Raw genomic sequence first — 14,698 nt, 5'->3', positions numbered from 1 at the left:
CGGAGTTCAACTACAGTCAGCTCGTTGACAGCAAGGTGGGACGTTATCATGAGTTCTGCTCAGAACCCCTTGAGTTCACAGATGGTGAAAAGTGCCAAGACATCATTAAAACAAGGGGTCATGTTTCTGCTTTTATCAATTAACAGAGAATAGTAACTTTTATTATTTATTGGAATATAGCAAGCACTTGGTTGTTATTTATTTTATATAAGCCAAGGAATTCAATAAACATTGATAAAGCTTTGCTGCTTACTGGTCATGCCTGGGTTCTTACTTTTTTCCAACTTTTAAAAATAAATAGTGACTTTAGGTAACCTCTTCAAGTATTGCACCACTTTAAACATCTATCCAAAGTTAAATATGTGTGTGTGGCTGTTTTTCCATATGTTCCACATTCATTTTACTGCATTTAAACGTGAAGAATATTTGTGCAATTCTTGCATCGTGTTCACTCAAGAATCTTTGGCCTTTTCTGTCCTGTGACAACTTTTTGCTGCACACTGAGCCAAATGTCTTACTTAAGGGCACATTGTGTGTATGTGTGTGTGTGTGTGTGTGTGTGTGTGTGTGTGTGTGTGTGTGTGATTGAGTTAGATCAACCACAAAAAAGGTGAAGTTCCATTGAGCAGATTTGACCAGGAAGAAAAGCGAGCGAACGACGAGGTCGCTGCTCGTTCGTGGGAGTTGGAGAAAAAATATGTAAGAAGCTTTTTTTTTTATTTTTTAAACCTGAATTGTTTGTAAATATAACAGATTTCTCAAGTGATCAAATGAGTCTCTTTAATTGCAAAATGAGTCAATTGGCGCAGATCTGTAAACTCAAACTCTTCATTAAAACAACAGTATTGAGCATCCTCTCATTGCAGGGTGGCAAACCTAAGAAGAAGGATCGCATTCAGGACTTGATCGATATCGGGTTCGGTTACGATGACGAGGATTCTTTCATCGACAACACCGAGGCTGTGAGTCGACGTTCAATCACACGTTTGATTTTCCTTTGAAGACGTGTTGTATTGTACGACGACACAGTTTTGATACATCTCAGCCGCCTTGTTTGTATTAGTTATTTTTGTGAGGTCAGTTCACTCCGGTCAACAAGTCTCAGAATCACACGTGTTGTTAAATTAAATAAATAAGATATTCTCACAATTTCCTCTGCTCATAAATGTTGTTGCTCTGTTTCCCCTTTTTAAAATGAGTTTCCAATTTGGATGTTTCGAGGCACATCAATCTGTCTCGACTTTTTCTTCGGCTTGTTTTTGTACTTGACTATTTTATTGACTTCTGGCTGCTCTCCGCAGTACGACGAGTTCGTGCCGTCCTCCATCACCACCAAGTTTGGTGGATTCTATGTAAATTCGGGCGTTCTGCACTTCCGCCAGGCTTCTGAGACGGAGGACCTCACGGCCGAAGAGAAAACACTGGAGCACTCAAAAGTAAGAAGAACATGCAACACATTGTAATGGATGTTTTGTTTTATTCTCAGGGAACGGATTTAAAGTTCAGAAGACCTTGTTCAGTGTTGTTTCATCAGTGATTCAACTGTTCCTTGTACCAACGTTCTCAACTCCTTTTTTAGAAACGTAAAGCCAAAGGTGGACAGGATAAGCCAAAGAAGAAAAGCAGCGTGGATCCTAACTCGAGGTGAGTCGGACCAAAGCAGTTTGACTCTGATGCTTTTAAAATGAGATTTGTGAGATAATTCAGCGTAACGTGTTCATCTTGTAGCACTCTGTCTGAACTTGGATCGGATGACAAGATGAAGAAGAAGAAGAAGAAGAAAAAGGCTGCCGGCACATTGAGCGTCACCAGCATGTTGAAAAAGTTTCAAAGGGAGAAGGAGAAGGAGCGACAGAAGATGGAGAAAGGAAATCGGAAGAGCGCCGCAACCGTGGCAGCAGTCGCACTCCCCCCGTACCCGGCAGATGCAGGCGGGGGCGGAGGTTCAGGGTTGACTGACCCCCTCCTCAGTTTAATTGGATCCACCAATGACCACACTCTTATCCAAGCGGTCAACGCAGTGGATTTTGATATTGATTTAGACTCTTTATTAGATGTCAGCGAAGCAGCTTCGTCACCAAAAGTAATGGAGACGCAGCTTTTCAGACCCAGAGCAGATGATCTGACCGCGTGTGACGCTGCTCGCTCTGAAGTTCAACCTCCAAACACGGAGACCAGCATGCAGCTGAAGCCTCATTCAGAGCAAATCCAGCTCCTGCCACAAACCAGTTCTCCCTCCCCTTATCAGTGCGTCCCGCTGCCGGAGGGACTTCCTCCAAGACTGGAAGACAGCGTTCGAAAGCTCACGGTGGTAAGGTCCTTTTTTGTTGTTCGTTTAATGCCGAAGAGAAGGTGTCTCGCCTGTGACTAGCATCAATTGTAAACGGACAAGTGCATGATGGACGTACAGATGATGTGCACTCATTTTTCAGGTTGCAAAGACCTCCGAGGGAGAATCAAAACTCAAGTCCTTCACTCCAGAAATCAACTCCATACTGCTGGAGTGAGTTCTCCAACAACACGGAGCAAACAAACACCGCTATTGTCTTAATGCAGTACGCAGGGAAGTCCAGACTCCACTTGTAAATATGAAACGTTGTTACGGCTCAGACTGGCTTAGATTCTGAAGTCGAGATATTTGAATGCCAGATTTGTGCCGATTGTGTTTTGATCCCTTAACTTTTGATTTAATGCCAAATGCCTGCAAAACTAATCACATTCTCATCAGCTGTACTTTTTTGTTTTGCAAATTGTAGCATGCTAAAAAGCTAAACTAAGATAGTGAACATTACCTGCAGGTCAATGTATCATTGTGAGCATTAACACACGTTTAGCCCCAGAGAGCCTGTTGCCTCTTGTTCAGTCACACAGTGTAATATATATATATAGACCTGGCCTTGCAGAGAACCTGCAGTCAAAGATGGCCGCCGTCATCTTACAGCCACCTTCACAAAATAGTTCAGGTGTTTTTTTTTGTCCCTGATGTTCAGATACCAAGCAATCATGGTAAAAGTAAGAACATCCAGGTTATCATCAGGCTCGTGTGTTCTTTGCTTTAATGAACAGTTGTTTAAGTGCGTAGCTCTCTCACGTCTTGATCCAGTATTGAGCTGCAGTGTCGGGAGCTGGGTGTCCAGTTGCGCTCCAAGGTGTACACGCACCTGTCGTCTTTCCTGCCCTGCAGCAGAGACACGCTCCTCAAGCGCGTAAAGAAACTGTTTCTCGCGCACATGGTGAGTGTTTTTAATATTTGAGTTGTATGTTTATGACCGGTTGTAAGAGTTGTTTAAAGTTATATATCTGCGTGTGACTCGCTTCCTACATGTGACCCTGACCAGAAGGAACCCCCTGATGTGGAGGGTCCCATGCAAAAACTTAAGGAGGCCATCAGCAGAGCTATGCCCGAACAGATTGCATGTTTCCATGAACACTGTCAACTATACGAGCAAGTCAAGGCTTCAAAGTAAGTGTATCACATATATCTTGTGTGATGTGTGTGGGAAAAGTTACTTTTGTGCTCGTGGTCTTATTTTACTTGAATCACGGCAAAAAAAGTCAAATAATGTTGGAGTTCTTTTCCAATAATGCTAACTTGAATTGAAGTGACCAAAATAACATGGAAGCATCACCCTTATTGCTTTCAAACATTTCTGTGTAGCTAATATCAAACTTGTTCTCTCTTCCTCTCTGCTCATGTCCATGTCAGGGCAACGGACGAGGAGAAGCTGAGCGTTGGTCCAGAGGACAATGTGGAGGAGAAAGGTGGGAAGAGAGGAGGTCCAAAGAAGGTGTTCAAATGGAACGAAGAGATCAGGTCAGATCATTGGATTCTTTTGAAAGTGCCCGTTGTGCTTTTGTTTGTCAACATAATATTTTCTCTCGTACAGGGAGAGCTTAGGTCGTGTGTTAAATGTGAAAATGGACGGATATAAAAAGAAAAGGGGAGTCAGGAGGTGGAGGAGTTCCTGAAGACCTTGTTGGACAATGAGGTCAAACCGCTTTGGCCGAAGGGGTGGATGCAATCCAGGTGTGTGACACTGCTGCAAATAAAAAACAGATTGTTTTCTTCTTTGCCTCCTTGTTGAGTAAGTGCATGTACCTGTGTTGTTTCAGGGTGCTGATGAGGGAGAGCAGGAAAATGTTGAGCCTCTTTACTCCATTCTCGTGAGTACTATGAGGAGTGCAGCTCCACCTACAATGTTCTCGTTTATTTGTTTCTAGATGCAGTTAAAAGCTCCTGCAGATGTTATGAGATTTACATTTTGTTGGTAAAAGGAGACGTCCGAAGTCACCTGACGTCTCGCATGTGTTCTCAGAGTAAAGAAGGCCAGGCCTGAGAAAAAGCAGATCTCTCTCAGTGGTCCTCCCGCTACGTCAGACGTCTGCAGCGTCCTCCAGGCGTCCCCGCGCCTGACTGAATCGGACGATGTCATTATATCCAATTCTATGGGTACTGAGATTAAGGAAGCTGCCTTGAGAAAGGTGGAGGGTCAAACGGGAGGGTTAGCATTGGATGCTTGTTCCTCTACACCTGCGGAGGCGGCCAAACCTCCGGTCAACTCCACGTCTGCTCCATCTCAGTCGCTTCTGGATCTCCTGGCCGATCAAGCGCTGGCTCGAGAGCAGACTCGCTCAGTTTCCCAGGAGCTCCTCGCAGCAGCTGTTGCAAAATACAAACGTTCGGTTCAGCTCTGGAGCTTTGGGTTGGACGGCAAAAGTCCTCCTTTTCCTCCTCCGCCTCCTCAGTCCAGCCCCGTTAACTTCCCACACACTGGTGGTGTTCTGTCCCAGCTGCTGCAGATTGGACACCACATGGGTGCTGGACATGTCCAGATCATCTCTGATGATGATGATGACACTACTATGCTATGACAACTCCTGGTGCAGATTTACACACAGTAAGTTTTTATTTATTTATATGTTGTTAACTTTGGATGTATGAAAGTACACCCTAAAGAACACGTATGGCGGCTCTGGAACATAGAAGATGACGTTTTGTCTTTTCTTTCTAGATGTGAGCAGCTTCCTTGGAGACTGCACAAGTGATGGGATTCTAACAAACACTGAGGAGTTACGACAACAAACTGCTGTTGAACGGAGACACGCAGCTGATATTAATAAGACTTCGTCTATAGTTGTGGTTCTCTGCTGAAGATGTGCCGTCAGCTGAGATGGACGCATCTTCAGGGATACTTGTGGTTTATTTTCCTGCATGTGGCAATGAGCCTTTAACTTGTATGTGAAAGGCTTTGTTTAAAATGTGAGTGAATAAATAATTAAGAGCTTACATGTTGTGCAGACATTTGTTTTTAGTTACTTTGTCTTTATGAGCAACTGAAGCCTTAAAGAGAGATTACTTTAAAAACTGCTGTGACCGAGTCCTTTAACGTTTAACCTTTAACAAGCGTTGCTTGCTAAATGTTTGTCGTACACTTGCCTGCATTTATATTCATGTTGACTGTTTTTGTTATTGGATCATCAGAGCAGTTGAAGTCTAAAGCAAAAAGTAAAGGTGTTGGACAAGAGTTGAGTATTTTAATGCACAGCAGAAAGAACGTAACCTTTAGTGACAGACCTGGTGCTTTGCAAAGTGAAGATGCTACTCTTTGTAGCTCTTCATACGACAGAGAATGAAATGTACATATGACAGAATAACATTGTTCATAAACATCCTCTTAACATTAACCAGCAAGGGAGAAAACATACCGATGTCACAGACCTGTAGTATGATTGATTATTAACGTAGAACGTGAATTTCTTTCTAGAGCAGCTTCAGTTTGGAAAATATGGAAGTTACTTTGTGCAGATTACAGAAAATGTACCTGAGCAGAAGCTCTCAAAAACAACTGCTTCTAGTGAGACTCCATTGTTTAAGATTTGTTATAAATGAAGATGCACAATAAGAAACTAATAGGAAATTGATCCATTTGAACAAAGACGCAACACAAGTCTTCTCTGACGAACTTCTCACAGCAGGAGCAGCTTCTTCCAGACGGCATGGGAAGAAAAATCCCATCACGTTGAGTTCTTTCAGCTTTTACAGCCAGATAATCGTCCAAATAAGCAAGACGGCCAACAGGAAATGTCTATTAAAGCTGTTTGTAGTTCCTAGAAGATGGAAGAGACATTAATTATACCATTACAGTTTAATTGATTTCACTCCAGGCCCCTTTTGATCATGCAGGATGTCGAAGGAAGACGAGAACAATATGCATCTACAATGTAGATAAAATAAACGTACCGCTGCCTGCAAGGACCTCCACTTCCACTGTACAGAATCTCTGCCCGAGAAGTCCTTTTGCAGAAATGGTGTATTTCCCAGCATGCTCTCTGCTCGAGTGAGTAGGCAGGGCGACCACCTGTCCATCTCTGAACCAGGTGACTAACGGTCGAGGGTTTCCTCTCACCTCACAGCTCAGGCTCTCGCCCTCCTTCACCTGCAGCTTCGTAGGACACACGAGCTGCGGACCAACTGAGAGACGAGATGAGTTAGTGAGGAAGAGGAGGAGGAAGGCAACATTTACAGGTTGTGTAAGAGCATGGGGGGGGATTATGAGACGATAGACTCCAATACCTACTGCAGGAGCAATACAGAGTTTTTTAAGTCTTTTGTGCATCAAAATGATGCAGAAAACTAGTCCATGCATTTGTTACTTCAAGGCTGGATTACTGCAACTCATTGTTATCAGGTTGTCCCAAAAAGTCGCTTAAGACTCTTCAGTTGATCCAAAATCTAGCGGCACGTGTATTGACAAGAACAAGGAAACGGGATCATATTACTCCTGTATTAGCTGCTCTGCACTGGCTCCCGGTAAAATACAGAATATAATTCAAAATCCTTCTCCTGATTTACAAAGCAATTAATGGTCAGGCTCCAGCATATCTTAAAGATCTCATAGTACCTTATAAACCAACTAGAGCATTGCGCTCCCAGACTGCAGGGTTACTTGTAGTTCCTAGAGTCTCTAAGAGTACAATGGGAGCCAGAGCCTTCAGCTATCAAGCTCCTCTCCAGTGGAACCAGCTTCCAGTTTGTGTTCGGGGGCAGACACCCTCTCCACATTTAAGAGCAGGCTAAAGACTTTCCTTTTTGATAAAGCTTATAGTTAGGGCTGGCTCTGGTTTGCCCTGGATCAGCCCCTAGTTATGCTGCTATAGGCTTAGACTGCCGGGGGACACCTCCCTGCTCTCCTTCTCTTCCTCTCTCCTCCCCTCCCTCTCTCTTCTTCTCCCTTTCTATCTGTATGCATTTATGTAAATGTATGTTATTAACTCATCATCCGGGGCATCATCCCCGGAGTTTCTGTGTCTCATGTGGCAGGTTGCCACTGATAAAGTTTACGTCAGGATCAGGAATCGTGACAGCGCCTGCTGCCCTGGTCCTGCTGGACACCGGGAAGCCTTTTTGACATTTTCCTGGATTCATCCAAACTTTCTCTTTTTCAACATAATTTCTGTCAAATGTTGTATTTGTACTATGTTGTTTATCCTGTACACACGACATCTATTGCACGTCTGTCCGTCCCGGGAGAGGGATCCCTCCTCAGTCTCTCCCTGAGGTTTCTTCCATTTTTCCACTTTAATTATGGGGTTCCTTTTAGGAAGTTTTTCCTTGTGCGATGCGAGGGTCTGAGGACAGAGGGTCTAAGGACAGAGGGTGTCGTAACCTGTACAGTCTGTAAAGCACACTGAGACAAATGTATAATTTGAGATATTGGGCTATACAAATACATTTGATTTGATTTGTCTCTGTTTGTGTCTTTCAGGTATTTTTGTGTCTCTTTGAGGCCGCTTTGTGTGTCTTTGTAGTTGTTTTATGTCACTTTTTAATTATTTTGGTGTTCTTCTAGCTTTTTTTATGTGGTTGCTCTTTGTGTTCGTTTTGAGTCTGGAAAGTAACCGGTAGACCTTCTCAGTAATCCATCCATGTGTGAGAGGAAGAGGGTTATTGAAAAGACAAAAGAGAGAGAGGTTGATAATAAAAATTCTTCCAGATACAATTCTACACCTTCAACATGTAATACAGTTTCACTCACAGAGGACAGTGGCAGTGAGTTTGTGTGACGTCACCACTGGAGGCTGCTGTGGTCCTTCAGGTCCCAGTTCTAGTTTTGCTTCACACCAGTATTGGACTCCATCGTCTTCTTTACTGGAGGTGATGTTTAAAGTGAAGACCTCAGTCACTGGTGTCTTCTCTGTGTTGTTGTTCGGCTGCAGTCGACCCAGTACTGTCGGTCCTCTGTAGAAAGTCACAATGAGGTTCTCCACAGGAGCAACATCCTGTACTGCACACTGCAGAGTGTACTGATGACCCTCAATCATCGGACCAGTGTGATTAACAACGCTGAAGAACACATTATCTGGAGGCTCTGTGGAGACAGGATCACATATAAACCACACAGAACATTATTAATGTTCTAACATGTCAGAGACACAAAGGTTTTAACTCACTGTAGACGGTCAGAGGAAGATGAATGTGGCACTGCCCTCCCTCTTCAGAGAAGACGTAGCACGAAGGTGTGATGCTCCACTTGGTCATCCTGTCCACGCGCCACACCAGAGAACGATCCATGGTTAGTTCAGGAGCTGCCTAGAGTGGCCGAAATATCACAACTCACAAAGCTGTAAGGATTCTAATGTATCAGGTAAACCTGCTCAATGAAGTAAATCCTATGGAAAAGCTTGTAATGTTCAGATTTTGTAGGTAAGATCAGGTGGTGTTGAGTTACTCTTTAAGCTAACAGGGTTTCTTTTATATATATATATATATATATATATATGCATATTAAAGAGCATTAATTCCTTTACCAGTTCGACTTCCCAACCAAGAGGAGCGAAACCCGTCGTTGAGCAGTTAGCTGCGACTGGATCTCCAAACCTGTGACGGGAGAGTTTACACACAATTAGTTGTAACTAACTAAACCGGTAAAAGGTTCCCAAACAAAACAAAGGAGATCTGTAAATAGTCAGTGCTTCTCAAAGCGTTTTGTGTGTTTGCTTGAGTTTTAGTGTCTGTGCTCAAATTGGACAAAGTAAGATTCTTCAAATTGTTCTGCATTGCATTTTCTACATCCCTATTTTAAACAGGCATCAGCTGTTAAACAAACACAGATAATTGTCGGAGTAAAATATTGTTGAACCAAAAAGGTGCACCAGATACCAGATCAATGTAGGAGGCATGTAACAATTATATTCATTATCAATTAGTATAAGTATATTCATATTTGTCACTTTAATATGATATAAAACAGAAGGAAATCAGGAAATCTAAATATTAGAGGCTGAAAACAGCACAATTAAAAGATTATTTATTGTTTGGTTTTTGACAGGGACAATACATGTAGGCATTGTTACATTTAAATAAAGTGAAACTGATGCTGTGTATCGGTCTTCTAGTCGTAGTTCATTTTCAGTTCCGGGTTTTGACAATAAAAACACATATTACAACAGGTATAAAAACTAACAATAAAACACAGGGAGACAAACAACCACTGCAGACAGTCATTGAAAGAACAATTAAGTAGTCATATTATGTTTAGTCTGTGAACTCATCTAGAGTCGAGTGCTCTCAGGGTAACATGTTTAAAACCACTTTTACCCAACGCTAGTGTTGTGCACTAGAGCACTTTTATAATATGTATCATTACTCTGGTGCAGCTCATGTTTCTACCAGAGTGTGAATCACATACCGGACCACCAGGGCGGAGGGGGACATCGTCAGAGGGCAGCCGACCTCTGAGACGCTGAGAGTAGGAGAGGGTGGAGACGGGAGGACTGTTGGAGAGGGTGGAGACGGGAGAACTGTTGTAGAGGGATGGAGAATCTGCGATGGAAGAGGTGGAGCAGGTGTGTGAATGGAAACAGGGGAGGAGGTCGCTGAGGGAGAGGAAGAAAAACACAATAAGCCACTTGAATATGTCAACCTTTAAATACATTTAAAGGAGTTTCACTAATGCTCACACTGCAGGTCTCAAAGAATACGTAATATTTCATAATAAACACAAATACAGAATAGAACTCCACAAAGGTTTATGTGGTATATATTAAAGCTCCTGTAGAATTAAATCCAATTCTTCATATTTTTTATGTGGTTGATGTAAACTGTGAAGTATGAGTCATTTCCTTGTCTTTACATAATACAGTCATGGGTCAATTGAATTTTGCCATCTCGTGAAATAATACTCTTTTTAGCTGATCTATTGTGAACCATTGTTTTGTAGCGCGCTGAATACACCCAGTGTGTTCCTCTGAGGAAGGAAGGACACCCTGCCCAAGTCCAAGAACTCGCTCCTCTTTTCTATGACCATTGTTCAGCCGAATCCTGAGGTTGTTCTGCTGCCTATCAGATGATCTCACTCACAGTAGCTCTGGGGTGTGTGTGTGTGTGTGTGTGTGGGGCGGGGGTGTGTTTCTGTGTGTGTGTGTGTCGGCATACTGGCTGTCAAAATTAATAGCTATGCTTCCCACATGCCAGTCAGCAAAATGAGTGAAGTGAGACAACTGCCATGTTATGTCTACACAGACTCATCTGAATATTGTCCAAACCAAACTATTTTTTCCTGATTCATTAGTATTCAGGTACTCAGATAAATAAATAAATAAATAAAGTAGTCATTGTGAAGAATGGACACTTTCAGAGGTTTGTAGAATTTGGGATTATTATTATTATTTTTACTATTATTATTATTTTCATTTCATTTTACTATTATTATTATTATTTTATTTTATTTTTTATTACTATTATTAATGCATTAACGGTTCAATGTGTAATTCCGATCCTCCTGCTCCAAAAACATAGGGGGCAGTATTTCTCCTCTAAACTGGGTCCAAACAATCTCTAATATTTTAGTTGTAGTATTGTTTAATCCAATAAACAAACTATAAAACAGCGGCTAGCTGTTAGCATGCTAATGTCAGGAGATATCTCTAGAACACAACACACACACGTCTTTAACGTCAACACTGTTACCTCTTCACACTCTGTTGATAATGTTAGTTCATTGTTTTAATGGTTTAAGTTTAATTTTTAGCATCTTACACATTGAACCTTTAACATTCATCCAGCATTTTAAAGCTGCTTCATGAGGTCCTGGGAAATGTAATCTATTAGCAATGCATACAATGTTATGAGATATATTTAGTTTACATTCATTTGAATCTGAAACATAACTAAAAAATGTAGCTTTTAGATGAATCTTGTAAAAAGTACAACATTTAAAGTTTAAACTACCTTAAAATAGAAATACACAGGTAAAGTAGAAATAGATGAAAATCCTACTTAAGTACAGTAAATGTTACTTTACTTAACTGTTAGTGCTGTCATATACTACATGTACTACAGATTAAATGCCCTCACAGTGATGTATCTCCCTAGTTATGCTTTCTCCATGTGGTTCCCAACATGGGGTTTGAGACCCCCGCAGGGTTTCTACAATAACTCTGAGAGATCACGAGATGATCTCAGATACTGAAAAACAAATCTGCTCCCCAAAAAATTGAGGGTTTTTACCTTTTTAGTCCTAAAGATGCAGACTCAGACACAATCTGAGACGTTTAAGTCACCCTGTGGTTGAGCTGCTCACACTGACATTCACAACCTGTGACGAGGTCTCGCAGGTTCATCCCTCACAGCAGACTTTACTGTGAGGGATCACAAATAACGTTTCTGTTTCAAATGAGCAGTTTGTATCATGTCTCTACTCTGTTTCCACATGGAGCCAATCAGGTTGTCAGGTTTTCTCTTCTTGTGCCTGCATTCATCCAGCTATCGCTTCACTCACCTGAGCCCAACAGGCAAAGCAGCAGAAGGGTGATTGGCCGTCCAGACGTGAACATCCTTGATCGAGATCCCTGGCTCAAAAATACTGTCTGCTGGTATCACGTCTGAAGCACCAGCTGGCTGTGTGATGCTGTCAGAGACGCAGACGGAGAAAACAGAAAGTGTCTGAAGCTGACTCTGGGCGTTCTCTGTTAGTAAATCAAGAGAGGAAGGAAGGGAGTGTCAAGAATAATGCAGAGCTGCGTGTGTGTGTGTGTGTGTGTGTGTGTGTGTGTGTGTGTTCAGTAAAAACACACCCATCATTCCTCTCAGACTTCTCCGACTTTCTGAGGCAGCTCTGTTCCCTCTCCCCCTCAATCCTCCTCCTCAGTGATTTCAACATCCCCATGGATTCCACTGACTCCACAATAACCGCTGACTTCACTGATATGCTTTATCCTCACTCAACACGTCAATTTTCCCACCCATAACCGTGGTCACATTCTGGACCTTGTCTACTCTACTGGACTAAACCTACATCATCTCTCCGGCTCCGACCACTTAGCCATCACCCTGACAACATGACAACGTCAACATTCCCATCCCAGCACCAAGGCAAAACCTCGCTCTCATCCTTCCTCTCTGAAATAATGTCCACCTCTCCCTTCGTTGACCTCCACAGCCCCTCCGACCTCACAGACTACTACAACCACACTCTCTCCTCCTGCCTTGACCAGCTTGCACCTATAAAAAACAAAACTGTTTCTTTCACCCACTCTGCTCCCCCGAACTCCGCCTTAAAAAAATCATCAATAAACTCCAACACATCCAGAACTCCGCTGCCCGTCTTCTCACCCACATCACCCCCGTCCTCCACTGGCTCCCCATCCCCCAGAGAATCCAGTACAAGATCCTCCTCATGACCTACAAAGCCCTCCATAACCTGGCCCCCTCCTGCCTGACTGACCTCCTCCACAGACACACTCCCACCCTCAGCCTCCGCTCTGCTGCTGCTAACCTGCTAAGGTCCTTCTCCATCGCTGCCCCCACCCTCTGGAACTCTCTACCTCAAACCATCAGAGACTCCTCCTCACTCTCCACATTCAAAACATCACTCAAGACTTTAACCCCCGACCGTCTCTTCTCCTTATCCTCCCTTTTTGTTTGTTTATATATTTATTTATTTTTGTATTACTCACTCGTCTTTGAGTTATTAGAAAAGCGCTATATAACTATATACTATAATGTATTATTATTATTATTATTATTATTATTATTATTATTATTATTATTATTATTATTATTATTATTATTATTATGTATCCCCATATCATGCCATTTCATACAGCTCCTTAAAGTTGTTATTTTTATAATAATATTATTACTATTTGAAAACAAATAGTAAATGTCCTGATTTAAAATGTTACTTAAGTAAAAGTACATATCATACAATTAAGTAGTAACTTATAGTGTCAAATATATTACTCAGTGAATGTATGGAGTACAACGTCCCCCAGTGAAATGTAGTGAAGTTGAAGTATAAAGTAGTAGTTTATGTTTATGTTAATTATTTGGCAAAACAGTGGTATATCCTGCCTTAACATCAGCAGTACTAACATCCTTACTGGAATAGTTCCCTGGTATTTATTAGTATATTACTTTATGAAGAGTAAAATGCAAGTAGGTCGAAAGTGTACTTAAGTACAGTATTTCAGAAAATGTACATAGTTGCCTTATTGTAAAATCAGTTCACTGTTCACTCCCGGGTCATATAAACTCTGATGAACACACGCTACCTGCCAGGAAACAAACCGCAGACTACAGCTGAGCAACACGGTGGAGTGTTTAGGAGCTCTGGAGATAAGAAGCAGAGCTAAAGGAGAGAGAACGTCATCTGATGGAACAAACCTTTATAAGATGATGTCAGTGTGGACGTTTGGGGACTTTTTACGAACTGGCAATAAATTCTGTCTTCCAGTCTGTTCAATTTCAACCATAAACTTGGCGTGTCATCAGTTCACACCCATGTTGACTGTAATTCCTTCCGGTAATCTTCCCGTCAGACCGAAAGGCAGAGAAGGTTTCAGTTAGAAAGTATCGACGAGGCTTCAGGTGCTTCAGTCTCAGTGTGTCCTCTGACTGTTGAAGCTGTGGTGAGACATTTTGCAGACTTAAGCTCTAAAGAACTGACTTCAGGTAGGTGCTCTGTGATGTCTGTCATTTGTTCTGCATTCATTTCAATGGTAACTGATATTGGTGTCACTGCCTGATATCTGGAATGGTTGATTGACTTTAAAGAGCTGGATCTGTTTACAGGCTGCCATTTATCTGTATATTTGAATCATATGCTTTAACTCTTTAAAAAGCCTTGAATTAATTAATGAATTATTAAAAATATATATATTTCATCAATTGAAAACCATCTCTAAATTCAGCCAAATTAGTTAATATTTATTTATTTAAAGTATTAAGTGTTTTTAATTTGGAGGACCAAATGTGTCACATACATAGTTATCAAGTATTTAATTATAATAATGTATTATAATAATTAATTAATAATAATTAAACAGTAAACACCGTTTTTAATACATTTGACAAATTAATAAAATAATACATCAATATATTTTATTCCTGATATTTAAAAAGCCAAGAACAAGAAATTACAAAGAAACCTTTACTTAAAAAAAACATGTGTCAAATTAGATATCACTTGTATTCCTCCATGCTTGATAAGATTCTTCTTCTAAGGCTAAATAAACCGTTTAAAAAAAACAATGGGTTATCTGAAAAATACATCGTTACAAAAGGTGTAACACAGCTGTTTTTATCAACCTATGAAAATCTGACATCTTGGAGACGTTGAAGCTCAAAAACTTCCAGAATCTTGTATGAAAACTAATTTCTCCTCTTCTACCTTTTCAGTGATTAGAGATGCTGGTG

The 14,698-nt window shown here is 41.4% G+C and overlaps 2 protein-coding genes across 2 annotated transcripts in view; one reads left to right on the top strand and one right to left on the bottom strand.

Annotated features, from left to right (window-relative positions):
* LOC115026367 (ubinuclein-1-like) overlaps nt 1-5,287 on the top strand; it is a 5,568-nt gene extending 281 nt beyond the window's left edge. Inside the window, 15 exon segments of the mRNA XM_029459218.1 lie at nt 1-35; nt 595-699; nt 867-962; nt 1,302-1,436; nt 1,580-1,644; nt 1,729-2,311; nt 2,433-2,503; nt 3,104-3,233; nt 3,339-3,463; nt 3,707-3,814; nt 3,888-3,934; nt 3,937-4,027; nt 4,114-4,164; nt 4,317-4,898; nt 5,013-5,287. The exon segment at nt 1-35 is cut by the window's left edge and continues 281 nt beyond it. Coding sequence (XP_029315078.1) covers nt 1-35; nt 595-699; nt 867-962; nt 1,302-1,436; nt 1,580-1,644; nt 1,729-2,311; nt 2,433-2,503; nt 3,104-3,233; nt 3,339-3,463; nt 3,707-3,814; nt 3,888-3,934; nt 3,937-4,027; nt 4,114-4,164; nt 4,317-4,872 — 2,198 coding nt within the window. The 3' untranslated portion in view covers nt 4,873-4,898; nt 5,013-5,287.
* Nucleotides 5,288-5,513: 226 nt separating this feature from the next.
* Nucleotides 5,514-11,967, bottom strand: LOC115006381 (MAM domain-containing glycosylphosphatidylinositol anchor protein 1-like). The gene is made up of 7 exons (XM_029428593.1): nt 11,781-11,967; nt 9,690-9,876; nt 8,809-8,878; nt 8,452-8,590; nt 8,037-8,369; nt 6,242-6,472; nt 5,514-6,108 (listed from the first exon to the last, which is right to left on the bottom strand). The coding sequence occupies exons 1-7, from the start codon at nt 11,833-11,835 to the stop codon at nt 6,038-6,040; spliced, it is 1,086 nt and encodes a 361-aa protein (XP_029284453.1). The 5' UTR covers nt 11,836-11,967; the 3' UTR covers nt 5,514-6,037.
* Between the last annotated feature and the right edge of the window lie 2,731 nt (nt 11,968-14,698).

Source organism: Cottoperca gobio, chromosome 1, assembly GCF_900634415.1.
Source record: "Cottoperca gobio chromosome 1, fCotGob3.1, whole genome shotgun sequence".
NCBI classification, from domain to species: domain Eukaryota; kingdom Metazoa; phylum Chordata; class Actinopteri; order Perciformes; family Bovichtidae; genus Cottoperca; species Cottoperca gobio.
This window is presented reverse-complemented; position numbering and strand designations above follow the sequence as displayed.